The 13,634-nt window shown below is 31.4% G+C and overlaps 3 protein-coding genes across 5 annotated transcripts in view; 1 reads left to right on the top strand and 2 right to left on the bottom strand.

The window, feature by feature from the left end:
- Window positions 1-158: 158 nt before the first annotated feature.
- Window positions 159-2,195, bottom strand: LOC108765106 (protein saal1). Of its 2 annotated transcripts, XM_018513662.1 has the most exons (6): window positions 2,014-2,195; window positions 1,702-1,836; window positions 1,397-1,552; window positions 999-1,260; window positions 492-929; window positions 159-409 (listed from the first exon to the last, which is right to left on the bottom strand). In XM_018513662.1, the coding sequence occupies exons 2-6, from the start codon at window positions 1,816-1,818 to the stop codon at window positions 159-161; spliced, it is 1,224 nt and encodes a 407-aa protein (XP_018369164.1). In that variant the 5' UTR covers window positions 1,819-1,836; window positions 2,014-2,195. The 2 variants fall into 2 exon arrangements, with proteins under 2 accessions (XP_018369164.1, XP_018369163.1); XM_018513661.1 differs by lacking the exon at window positions 2,014-2,195 and having other exon boundaries at window positions 1,702-1,850.
- Window positions 2,196-3,349: 1,154 nt separating this feature from the next.
- Window positions 3,350-5,118, bottom strand: cN-IIIB (cytosolic 5'-nucleotidase IIIB). Its single transcript, XM_018513470.1, has 5 exons — window positions 4,846-5,118; window positions 4,665-4,763; window positions 4,512-4,581; window positions 3,707-4,290; window positions 3,350-3,642 (listed from the first exon to the last, which is right to left on the bottom strand). Exons 1-5 carry the CDS (start codon window positions 5,014-5,016, stop codon window positions 3,541-3,543), a joined length of 1,026 nt encoding a protein of 341 aa, XP_018368972.1. The 5' UTR covers window positions 5,017-5,118; the 3' UTR covers window positions 3,350-3,540.
- Window positions 5,119-13,068: 7,950 nt separating this feature from the next.
- Window positions 13,069-13,634, top strand: part of vib (phosphatidylinositol transfer protein vib) — a 3,445-nt gene continuing 2,879 nt past the window's right edge. Inside the window, exon 1 of one of the 2 annotated variants that reach the window (XM_018513668.1) lies at window positions 13,069-13,404. In XM_018513668.1, coding sequence (XP_018369170.1) covers window positions 13,388-13,404 — 17 coding nt within the window. In that variant the 5' untranslated portion in view covers window positions 13,069-13,387. The other variant, XM_018513667.1, reaches the window with a different exon arrangement.

The raw sequence follows: 13,634 nt of genomic DNA, 5'->3' as shown, positions 1-13,634 counted from the left end.
TGAATAAAATCGTTGATTTCAGTAACTAATTTTGTACATAATATTATATACATAATGTCACACATAACAAACTTTATACAATATATTACATAATATTACATAAGAAAAATAAAGCAATAATTTATATTTTTAATATATTACACTAAGAAGTATCTTTTTTAACTTTTTTCAAAAGCAGTAATAACTTTTTTCACGTTGTCAAGCATCTCAGGTATCATTTTAGATTGAGTAAGACTTATTAGACACTCACGAACCTTATTATCACATAAACCTAATATTTCCACAATCTGTTCGCTGGTACAAGATTCAATGATATGCAACCAGTATTTAATAATATAATCTAAAAGATCATTTATCAGCTCGTTGGGATCTAATTCTCGCATCTTCTTTTCCTCATCTGCTTCTAAAACTAATACATACATTATTAGATGAAAAAGATAATCGCATATGCGATATACTGTTCACAATGTTAAAAAAATAAAATTACCTACCCGTTTTAAGGGAAAAAATTATAATCGCGATAATACAATCTATCCTTGTTGGGATGTTTATGTTGCAACGACGAAAACTTAATAATACTCGCATAGCATCGTAAATTATATTAGCACCTTCTTGCTGAATTGGATATAAATTGTACGACTTGTTATATGGTTTTAATATCCTGTACATGATATCCATCAGTTTCAAAAACCTTTCGTCATTCTCATAGTCCTCGAATGTAAGTGAGCCAGACTCCATTATGGCAATTAGCACTGCCAGCCAATGTTGGACAAACGTTAATTCGGAGACACTTGTTTTTCCCTCAGGTAATACCTGTGTAAATGATTCTAACAGGGCGGGAATCAAGTCGTTTATTTTAAACAGTTTTTCTAGCAGATTTATCTGAGATATAAATTCAAGCAAACTCATTGTGGATATTAATAAGTTATCTGCAATAGAGATTTTACGATTATATTAACTAGGATTTTTCTACAACATAATACGGTGCGTTAGCATACCATTAGTTGAACTCTTTAATATAAAAATTATAGTAGCTCCAAAAAATTCACATTCCGTAAGATGAGCTATCCAATTTGATTGAGGATTTTGCCGAATTTTCCATGCAATTAATTGTAAGATCCTGATAAGTTGAATCAATATTAATGAGTCACTGGATTCAAGATGGCTTAGGATTTGTTTAACTAATTCTTGATCACATCCTACTGTATCGATGGCTTCATCATTACAGCATACATTGCCAATAATACCCAAGATTATTTCCTACAAATATATTTTGATAATGAGAGAGTGAGAGCGAGAGCGAGAGAGAAACAGAGAGAGAGAAAGAAACGATAAAAAATTGTTGTTAAAATAGAATTAAATTAAAAATGTTATGATAAAGATAAATGAATCGTACAATGAATCTTGGTTCTTCACAAATTGTTAACAAGTATTTCGCTATCTGAAGAAAATCCTGTGACAAAAGATATGACACTACTTCTCCTTCCGTACTTAGATCCCATAGAGTACAAAGCTGATCTTCGAGCTCTTCTGTCCAGCCATTTTCATCAACCTGAAATATATCACTATTATTATAAATACCATGTTCGGGTTGTATTTTCTACGCATGTTTACATGCTCCACTTTAAGCATTGCTCACACTATTTCCTCTGCAGTAAGGCATGTATTATAATTATCAGGATAACTTTTGTAAGAAATTACCTTAAGTAGAGACATCAAAGTATTAATTATCCATTTGCTACTGCAGAGATTGTTACCCACAGCATCGCCTTTTAATACTTCTAGCTCCTCTTTACTAACGTCCTGTGAATTTATCATTTCAAAAATTCTGTGTACCTTCAACATTTTTACACAACTTTGTTAAAAGCAAACAAATAATTTCAAACTTACTGTTTGTATATGTATAGCAAAAACATAACATTCAGTAATTGTATACACAGTTCAGTAATTATATATATATATATATTTTATTTTAGATTTTAAATATCAAATTATCACAGTTTTACTAATTACCTCAATACGAAACAGTTATGAAGAAAGAATCGAAGTGTTTCGCACAAAGAGATCGTCGATCTTTGACGATTTTAAAGTTTTGATTGAAAACGATAAAAGTATACACACTGTCGAAATGACAGGTCTATACAGGTACATCACTGTATGTATACATACGTCTATTTTCTGTGGTTGGCTAGTTAATAGGCTTGTTCTTTTTAGCTGAACTCAGCTGAATTAATAGTAAATTGTAGTACATATACACTTTTGGAATTTAAAATGAGATAAGTGTATGTTTGATATTTGGCGAAAGCAAGAATCTAATGCGGGAACAAAAAAACAGATCTCATGCCTTATATTTTTGTGCACTTCCGAGGGCTTTTTGCACTTAGAATAAGATAAATATACGTATAGTATATACAATTGTATTATCTTTAACGAGGACAAAAATTTACAATCAAATTCCTAATATTTTGTTGTAAATTCCTGTCTTCCTTAAAGATAAAACAATTATATATGCAAAAAATTTGATAAGGAAATGAAAGAAAGAAAACAAATATAAAAAATATAATTAATAGAAATATTAAGTAAATTTCTAAAAAAGTATGAACAAATCTTCAAATTTTATTTTCAAAGGATAAGGGGGCTATGAATTCCTTATTACTTTCTTTCTTATAATTATTTGAAGTTTTTATAAACATTTAATTTTTTTAACATCTTAGATTATCTTCTGATTGTTTAACACCGAGTCTAGTTAAACATTAAAGTTGATTTATAAAGATATTACTGCTCTTATTGTTTAGAATTCTTTTTTCTGACACATAATTATAATAAAATTATTTTAAAATATTAGCAATAGATATTGTATATACTTCATAAAAATACAAGATTTCATATTTAGACGTCGATTATTGGAGGACACATCGCTCATTTGCTAATACTAAAAAAAAGAACATTTTTCAGAAAATTAATTTCAATATTTTGAATCACTAAAATTTTGTGGTATCAATTTTTTAAATACATTCATTGTTTATACAGGAATAAAAGTATGTTCTTTTAAAGTATTATATCCTTATTTTTAAGTTTGTTCTTTTTCTGCAAACAAATGACAACTATTTTATTTATGTCGTTGTTGTAGCAAATGAGCAACATAATGAATTTTCATGAGTTTTAACTTCAACAAATATTACATAATGAACATTGTAATCAGAGACGTTGTAACATTCACACATACGTAGATTTATAAAATTTTTATAAATAGTACATTTCTCAACGTTTAAGCTTTAAGTTAAAATTAATTTATTTAAAACGCACACCTTTAAAATATATCTTTTATTAATGAGATGAGCGTAATTTATAACTTATATGCGTTGCACATAGATCCACTGTTATTAAAAATATGTTAAAAATGTAATTTTAAGACATATTAATTTATGAAATTGTTTTCTCTATTTTGAATTAAAAAGCGATCACGTATGCGTGATGTTTACATCTTTATAGACGCGTACATGTACACGCAGGTGAAAGAGAGAATTGGTACAGACAGTATTACAAGATATTTTGTATAATCTCTGTCGGCACTTGCATCGTTTGATCGTCGACGAGAACGATATCGAAGTTTTCCATGAATGAATTTAAGCTAGCCTCCACCTGAAGAACAAAAGCAATTAGTCTCTATACCAATATTTTACAGTCAACTAATCGAAATACTAACGTGCTCGTAAAGGAAGCCGATTTTTAAGATAGCCTTAGTGTCCTCTATTCCTTCTACCATATTAGCATCACCGATCGTGTCACCCATTAGCAATACATTCTGTCTCTTTTGAAATATCTTCAGATAATTCTTTTCCAATGCACACTCATTTTTGTTGTATACATGTATAGGCATGTCATTCTTAAATCCATCCAATTGACTTCCATTATACTTGAGAAAGTTGGAAAATATTTTTACATTATCGAAGAGAGCATTGTGATACCTCAACACAGCTTCCACTATATCTCCCAAACCAGCGCTAAATATAATAATTGGTACTTTTACATTGTATAGCTTTTCAAAAAACTCTTCTGTACCATCGCGCAATATGTTATCGAATGCTTGGGCTACTTCTTCTAATTCATGAGGATCAAACTCGATGCCCTTCAGTAAATTTTGCGCAGCCACCATCCAATCGCGCATAGCATCTGCTTTTTTATTCACAGGCATTTCTGGGTCTATCTCTATAGGTCTATATTTGTTGTATAAATCCTTAGCTTTGTCCAAATATTGTTGCGGTAATTGCTTGCAATGTCGGAACATACCTAAAATTAAATTTCAACGTTAAGTTATCTCATAGTTTAACAGAAATTGATTAATCATGATAAATATGTCATCTATTTGTAGAAATTTAAACAATTAAATCTTAATTCTAGGTAACTTGCAAATTTAAGGAAAATTATAAATAGCGAGTTTATAAATAGTTAATGATAAAAGACCAACTTTCTCTACTTTTTTAAGACAATAAATTAAACTATTTACTTACCAAAGCTACTGAGTACATGTCTGCCGTCTATGTGTTGCTTTGTAAGGGTTAAGTCGAAATCCGTGACTATCTGTACAAATAATTGTAGATAAATCAAACGCTGAATCAAAAGCCTGATCTTTATGAGAATTAAATGGAAATAAGAGTCCGTACCTGCAGATTATTTACGCCACCTTGCCGAATTGCATTTATCGTTTCCAGGACCGTGGCCTTATCCCTGATGTAAACATGTTTCGACCTCAAAGCGGGAAACTGCAAACGAAGAACATATTTCGCAATATACGTCGCCCAAAAAACAGACCTCGTCATTGATGGGAGTGATCGACTTACTCACCTTGTCGATCGTGAGTTCGTTGTTCATCGTCGTTGGCGGCGTGGAGTCGCGGGCAAATTCCAGAAACCCGAAACGACCGGACACTCTCAAGTCCTTTGTGCCAAATGCCAACTGCCAACGTGCGCTGCACGTTGCTGAGAACCTGCCAACCAACCACGATGGAGTGCGCATGCCAAGCCCATCGGTCGTGCGTGTTATACCGCGTGTTTCGTAATACACGTTTCTTTTTTTATCGAGCCATTTAATTTTATTTTATGCGAGTTATTACCTTGACAGAACTATCATCCTTAAAAGATACTTTTAATCAAAAAGATTACGTGAGATATTTTAAATAAAACTAATAATATAAGTTTATTTTGTTATAAATTTCCATCGAAGCACCTAATGCGTGTATCGATGAAAATGTATTTAACTGCTTTAATCCACAAAGTCTTTATTTTCTAATGAAAACAGCACATTGATCTGACGAATTTTAATGGAAGCAATTATAATAGACCACTGTCAACAAAATTAACAATAAACAAATTAAACATGCCAAATTGATTTATTCGATAAATATACATATAATAAATACGTTTACATTTATCTCGTTACACTTTTAATATGTATTTTGTATATGTAGTTACTGGATCAATTGTGATTACAATTTTCGTAAAAAAAGATTTTTTAGATCTTTCAACAAACAAGCTGATGTCAAATTGATGTTTAATATCATTTTGATATCAAAATAATATCAGCTTGTTTGCTGGGACGCATAGCCTATATGTATACAGATAATTATATGAAAAATAGACAATTTCCGATTATACTTACATATTATAAATACTTTAATGTTTTAATTCTTGTAGTAATTAATAATAACAATATGAAAAAAAGATCATTAAATGTCGTTAATAAAATTTTGAATATAGAGGTATGTCTTATTATTTTTAACATATTATTATTAACTTCTTAAAAATGAAATATCAATAATAATTACTTTTTAAAAATACGATAATATATGGTAATGCAGTACTATAGTAATAAATTTAACGTATTAATGTATTAATTAAAAAAAAGATTATTTAAAAAAATATATATAATATACTTTAAAAATGTTATTGCACTCTTTTTTAACATGCATACATGTTACATATATGTATATAATAGATATTAAATTGAAAACATATTTTTAAAAAAATATGTTTGCGCATATAGACAGATGAGCACGTATAATATAATATATTGCACTAATTTTTGATAAAAAGTGACATATCATGTAACAAGTTATATATTCAGATTGTTATATTTTCTATAAAATAAACTAAATACAGAATTTGATGAAAAAAATTGAGATAATAAAAAGCTATAATGAACTAACACAGATATAAGAGCGCAAAAATAATAGTTTATTCCTATATCATTAATTGATAAATATTTCGACCGAATGGGAATTATTAACTATTTCTGTTATTACGATACTGCTCGACTAAAAATATTTCCGAAATATGGGAATAAATACGTATCTTCATTGTGTCTGCTCAATGTATCATTTAGAGCCGGTTGTTCCACCTTTTAGTAAATTTTATTTGTTGGGTGTATATAAGTAACAAGATTACTCAATCACATACGCGGATTACCAGATTTACCTTACAGGTAAAATTTACCAAAAGGTGGAACAACCGGCCTTTAGAGGAAGTTTTCGCTATTCAAGCAGCGACTGTTAAATCAGACGATTCATGTATCCATTTTACTTCAATGTTGAAACTTGATAATTTGTACAGCGATTTCAAGATTCTTGTTGAAGTATATACCTTCCAGACGCAACCAAAATGTAATTTTCTTCTTCGGTACAAAACAAAAAAATCCAAATTATAGCATTATAGATAGTTTAGACTCTAACCGATCTAACGTACAAACGTGAAACATAATGTATGTTACAAAAAGAATTTATTTTCAAAGCTAATAGTACGTAAGTCGTCATCAAAAGTGTGTATGTGATGTGGTATCGATGTTGGGCTCATAATAATTAAGACTGACTGAACGTAAACAATTAAAGCTACAATTAAAGCTAAAATTTAACATTAGTCAGATAATTATGTACTAGCCAAGTCTCAACCATGATAGTCCAAAAAAATAATAAAATATGTTAAAATTTAATTTTTAATTGAGTCAGGAAACTGTACAATAGTGTAGGAATACAGGAATGTAGGAATATTAACAAAAAAAAATAAAACGAGACTGATTATCCCTCTCTATTACGCGCCTATTAGATTATTTATGTTACAATTCGAGTTTTTTTGTTTTGTGAGGAAAAAAAAGACCAAGAGCGTGGTCGTTTACCAATTGATGTATGACATAAAAATAAACTATTTATTATTTTTGTGCATTTATACGTTGATTAATTATTCTTTTTATTCTTTTATATTTTCTAATCATTAGCTGATTTTTTTCAACGCATTAATTATTTTGAAGTTATCTTTAGTCTTGGGATGACAACTGGCTAGATTTATGAAATACTGACGATGCGTGTGTTTAAATGGTTTCATTAATTCTATGATACATTCAGTATTATAACATTGTACGAGATATAGCCAGAAATCTTCCATCTCTTTTGAAAGGTACAATATTAATTTTTCTGTATCTACCTCGAAATTCGTGTTTTTTGAGTATACTGCAATTATATATAAATAAATGTATATATGTATATATGTATATATAGTTAAAAATTAGAAACATGTTACTGTATCAATTATCTGATGAATTCTATACCTGTATAAAGATTCAACGTTATTTTCATCATAATGCGATTTATTGACAGGGGAATGTAAAAGTAATAATTACATATATATATCAATAGACATAGACACTTGAAAATCATATGAAGATCTTGTTTTATTTCACGTCCTACAAATGAAAAACCTTCCTCCTGATATGGATGCAATATAACAGTTAGAATTTTCATAAATAAGTATTTTTCTTTTTCCTCATTCCTTCCAAATGTGCTACATAAATGTGATTTTACATTCGCTATTATTGCTAGCCAATTGTAGAGGTACAACTCTAAGTTTATTGGAGAATTAAGTTTTTTCTTTGCTACTAATACTTGTGCGGAAGATATCATCAGTGCAGGAATTAATTCAGGTATTTTAAATAGTTCTTCCAGAAGAGTGCATTGATTCGGTAATTTTGTCTTAATCATGTCTCTAATCAATTCAATCGCTGTTATCACTAATTTCTCTACAACAAAAACTTAATAAATTACTCGCTGATCAAATTTGATTCTTTTATAATGTATTACAAAAATTAAAATTTTGTAATAAAATTAGTTGCTCAATAAATAGGAAATAATGATCATAACGGTCGAAGCTAAAGAATTATTTAAACATTAAAAGATTCAGTTTTGACTATTATGGCCATTATTCCCTATTTCCTATTTGTTGAGTTTTCATATGTACGATCCATTAAGATTCTTATTGTTTAAAATTTATTATTATTGAATAAATCAGTATACCATGACAGTGCCTCCTGAGTATAGCACTTATATCGTATGCAAAAGATCCATATTCCTTAAAGTGGAATAACCAACGTGATTCAAAATTTTTTATTTTGATATTGTGCACTGCTAATTGTAAAATTTTCAGAAGGTTGTTTAATACTAAATTATTAATAGATTTTAATTGATATAAAATTAACATAGCAAACTGGTTGGAATTGCCTATCCAGTCTATTGTTTGTTTAAACATATCGCTTATTTTAAGAATTATATCAAAACATATTTCCTAAAAGTATATTTTAAAGGCTTTGTTAAAATAATTACGTAAAACTTGCTCAAGAAATAATTATTACTGTAAAGTATTATGCAATAAAGGTAAATCATACCATAAGTTCTGGTTTATTTTGCACTTGCTCCATTATTTTTTTTAACATACAATTTTTTATGAGATAACTTGCTATAGTCTTATCGTGGCTATTGATTAATAACTGATGAAGTTCATACTTTATCATATCTGGACTTTCGTTTATCTGAAATCAATTGGACCACATACAAAGTACTTTCAAAAAGAAAAGCAGTATACACAGAATTCTCCTAAAATGCTTTAACATTATCCGTTGATGTTATTGAAAATTATAGGATTGCTTGGGATTTTTAATAACAATTTAACAATTATCAATAAAATTGAAAATATTAAACAATTATTCCGAGCAATCTTTAACATTGGCTAGCAAATATATAGATAACAAACAGCATTTTTAAACATATAGTGGATTTTAATCAATTTTAATTGGATTAATGATGTTGAACGCTTTACTATTCCAGAGTAGAACAACAAGTAAATATGATACCAAAATAATGTTCAAATGACTCCAAAATAATCGTTAAAAGTCATTTTTTAATCACTTCCGATTCATTTTAATGTCATTTTGATGTTATTATGACTTGTTCTGTTTGGGATATAACATCAATCAATAGTAGAAGATGTGACGTCATTAATCCAATCCATGCCGATTCAAACCCGTTAGATCGGAAACGAAAAGCATTATTTATACTAGTACCTCAATTAAGTTCCATATGTCATCGACATAGTTCAATAAGTTCTCGTCATAGAGTTCGTCAAACTCGGTTAGAATTTTTATTTTATTGTTTTCATCACATAAAACGAAAGGCTTTACGGTGATTTCAATTTCATCTTTAACATTTTTTCTCTTATGCGAATCATCTTTAGATTTTTCTGAAAAAATTTTATATTCAAATTTTTACTATAATACAAAAATGTATGCTCGAATCTTATTGCTCAATAATAAAGTTAATCATTTGACATTCACAACGTTTGCAACAAAGATTCTAAATTATTTTATAATTTTATCCTTTCAATATATTTATGGTGTGCTTTACGTAATTACCTAGTATATGGATATTCTCTACGTTTTGCTTGATTGCACTGTCGCTCATTTCAATATTTTTCTTAGAATTCTCGCTCGAATTTGAATTAATCGCATCATTCGATGTTTTTATATCTGGGAAAGAAATATTCGGGAGAGACAGCATCATCCGATTTATAGCACTATCGATGCTATCATCCAAATCTTCTTGCAGGATAGATGTTAAAAAAAAAACAAATGCAAATTTTTATTCTGCGTTTGCGAATTATAGGTCTGTTTTCTGTGGCTGAACTAGTGTACACTTTTGGAACTTAAAGTGAGAAAGATATACGTTTGATATTTGTTTAAAGCGAGAAAGAGAGAGAACAGCCTAGTGCAGGAACAGAAAACAGACCACTTGTCTTGCAATTTATTGCGAATTATGTAGAGGCACCTAAGCACCTTAACGATTTTGTTTCTTACCTGCTGCAAGTTCAGACAAAAGGACATCTTTTAGTTCCATGATTTGTCGAAATCGAATCGCTACTGTAACACCGAAGTCAACAGTTCAAAGAATATTGTAACCACAATTGTAAACACATCGCTGGAAACTAAAACTCGCGATACTTGATGTTAAATTTGTTTTTAATATATTTTACAAAAGATGAACCGATTTTAATATTGAAAATATATCTTTGGAACATCGGATTGATCTTAATAAATATACATATATTATATGTTTATCCCGATTTCTGCTGCATTCTCTCCATCCCAAGAAAAAATTTTAAAGTTTTTCTCGACCAAATTCCGATTAATTTAATTAGCGATTAACTTGTGAATTTAATTTAATTTCTATTTTGTTGACATAAACAGAAAGATTAATTTTTTATCGTTATACCTACAATTAGAAAGTGTGTTCTAAACAATTCTAATGGTAAATTGATTATAATAATAATAAATTAGAATTTGATCGAAATCATCTTAAATATCACGTTCTGTGGTTTCTATTGTATCGCCTGTGTTTTTGAAAGAACTTCGAGTGATCATCTATTGATGAAATTGACCGAACGACATATGTTGCAAAATAATAACAGTAACTTTATTTATTCATGATAAGATATAAGTTTCGACAAGTCAGTTATAAAGGAGCATAAAGAAATGAAAAAAAAGAAATGAAGAAATGTCTAAATCAAGCCTGTCTAATTTGAGCTCCGGAGCCAAAACGCAAAGCCATTGACGTAAAAAATTCAATGTAAGATTTTAGAAACTGTAAACTGTTGATAAGCGTCACTTAAATGCGTATCAACACTTTACAGTCTCCAAAATCTTACTCACATTGAATTTTTTTGCGTCGATGACTTTGTGTTTTGGCTTCAGAGCTCAAATTGGACAGGCCTGGTCTAAATAGTGAGGTTGCAATTGTCAGCAAAAAAAAAATAATTTATCTAATAAATTTCTGATTATATAATTTTTAATTTTAGGAGAACGACGCGGGAGATTTTACGTCGGATTCAAAATTTAAAGTATAATATTTACATTCTCTCGAGTTGACCGTGTGTTAAAAGATGAAGAAGAAAAAGAAGGACGCATCAAATGCTCTAGCAAGGTTTTCGTTTATTCTATCAGGTTTTAATTAATTTTTAATGAATACATCGTAATGCAATTGACCGATAAGAATAGAAATATATATCTACGCTTCGAAGCTTTAAAAATTTCCTAATAACCAATAGAGATAAATTAGATTAAAGTTAAAGTACACATCGATTGAAATGGATAACAGAAGAGATTCCTCAATCACGTTTGAAGACGTTTTATCAACTTTGAATATGTGATACTGTTGAGTAATTTTTTTATTTAAAACGGGAATGAACACCGCATCAGCGCAACTAAATAAGGAAACAATAAGGATAATATTAATGAATACCTTTTTGATCAAAATGATTGCATTTAAGATTTTTGTTTCGTCTTTCGTCCGTAATAAAATTACACTGTAAACTGTTTGTGTTGTCTCGAGTCAATAACGTGTGTTACGAGTTCGGGTTTGATTCTAGCGCTACACTGCTCCGATTCCGCAACTCTCATCGTTCCTTTCCCCTTTAGCAACGGATTTCCTTAAATTTTGAAACCAGTATTCCAAACATCAATTCTGTATCGATTTTTTATTTTTCCGTTAAAAAAATGTGAAAAGTGAAAACTTTTACCATTGAAGTTTATGGAGAAAATTTGATCTCTGACCTAAAGAAAAAAGAATGGATGCACAACTCTTTTAATAAATATCTTTTATTGGTTGCGTTCAGCAGAAAAAGCAGCTTTGCAACTGTTGTAAAATTCTTGAATATGATTGGTCTTGCCCTTAGTTCCTCACTAGATCTAAATGTATAAATCAGCCAGAATTGATTCCAAAAGGTTTGTGAACAACTGTAATATTATTTACTGAAAATGAAAACGAACAAAATATTTATTATTAATTATACCAAGATAATTAAATAAGTGAAAAACAATTCCATAATTAGGCAAAAATTGCAAAGAGAAAAGGATTGCCCAGATAAAGAAGATTAATTAATACTTAAAGTTTATTAAAATGCTTATTGGAACTTCGTAACTTTTTATATATTATACATCTCCAACATTTGGATTGATTATCTCATACTGTTATGATTTTTTCCATTATGTTTTTTCTACATGGAAACCTTAAGATTTCTGAAAATCCGCCCTTAATGAGCATCAGGGCATCCAACGTAATTTCTTCGAGAACGCATGGAAAAAAAAAAAGTTCCTAAAGCCTGTTCTTTTCCATACCCCAAGACTGAATACTTTGCATAATTAATCTTTCTTCTTTCTCTTTTCACATTGGAGAAAGGAAAAGACAAAAGATAAACCGCGCAAGAAGTGCAGTCCTAGGGTGGAAAAAGAACAAGTCTCTACTTTACAATATATTGTTTGAAAACCTGTTTCGCGTCGGCAACGAGGGAAAAGTAAATATGCACATACTTGTGCAATGACAACATAGTGATGAATTATAAATTACAAGCATCACATTTTCTCGATTTCCTAATTCCTTCTCGAAATTTGCTCCGAAAGGCAATACACGCATGTGATAGCCGGCGATGCGCGCACGCGCGCCCAACTTCTCGTGCAATGACGTCAGCGGCAAAGTTCGTACGGAAGAGGCAAGGCGGGGGAGAAGATATCGGACGGTCATCGGCGATGGCGGTGATGACCGAGGGCGGCCGAGGTGGGCCGAAGAGTGGCGGGGATGGGATGGGAAGAGGACTAGAGGCTAGAGGAGAGTCTGTCGTACACGTGTGCGCGGGCGCGAGCGCGCGCAAGTGTGTGTGACTCCATTGGCGCGGTCGTGGCGGTGCGGTTGGTTGCTGGTGCATGCTGGTGTGCGGTGCTGCTGCTGGTCTGGTGGTGCGGACCGTGGAGCGGCCGGAGCGGTCTGGCCCGGAGTGTGTCAGTCGGTTGGTGAGTCCTGTCGGCGACGTCGGCGTTGCTCGGTAGACCTTGCGGGTGTATGACACTGCGGCGGCGGCGGCTAGCCGATAGCGAGCCGATAGCGCAAGCCGTGAATCAGATCGGTAGCCGACGAGAAGCAGAGGGTGCGGTGTCGTCAGTGGGTCTTGCTGCTCCATCTCATCGTCATTGGTGGCGAGTCTGTTGATTGAACACTACTGGTCCATGTGCTCTGCTGACTAAAATGCTCATCAAGGAATTGTAAGTGTGTGCAGCGCGGGACGGAGAGGGGGAGAAAAAGGATGGCAACGGCGATGATGACGGGGATCGTATGGAGCGGGGGCTGCAGGTGCGCACCGCGCGGCACGGATTTCCGAAATTCGCTCCTCGCCATGGCCAACGGAGGCCAGCGCAGCGAAATTTAAAACCGATCGACATGGATCACGATGACTGGTGATCTTTAACGCAACTGAAGAAAGAGGGAAAGAGAG

Source organism: Trachymyrmex cornetzi, unplaced genomic scaffold (genome assembly GCF_001594075.2).
Source record: "Trachymyrmex cornetzi isolate Tcor2-1 unplaced genomic scaffold, Tcor1.1 scaffold47, whole genome shotgun sequence".
NCBI classification, from domain to species: domain Eukaryota; kingdom Metazoa; phylum Arthropoda; class Insecta; order Hymenoptera; family Formicidae; genus Trachymyrmex; species Trachymyrmex cornetzi.
Note: the sequence above shows the minus strand (reverse complement) of the source record. Positions and strands in the feature narration are given on the sequence as shown.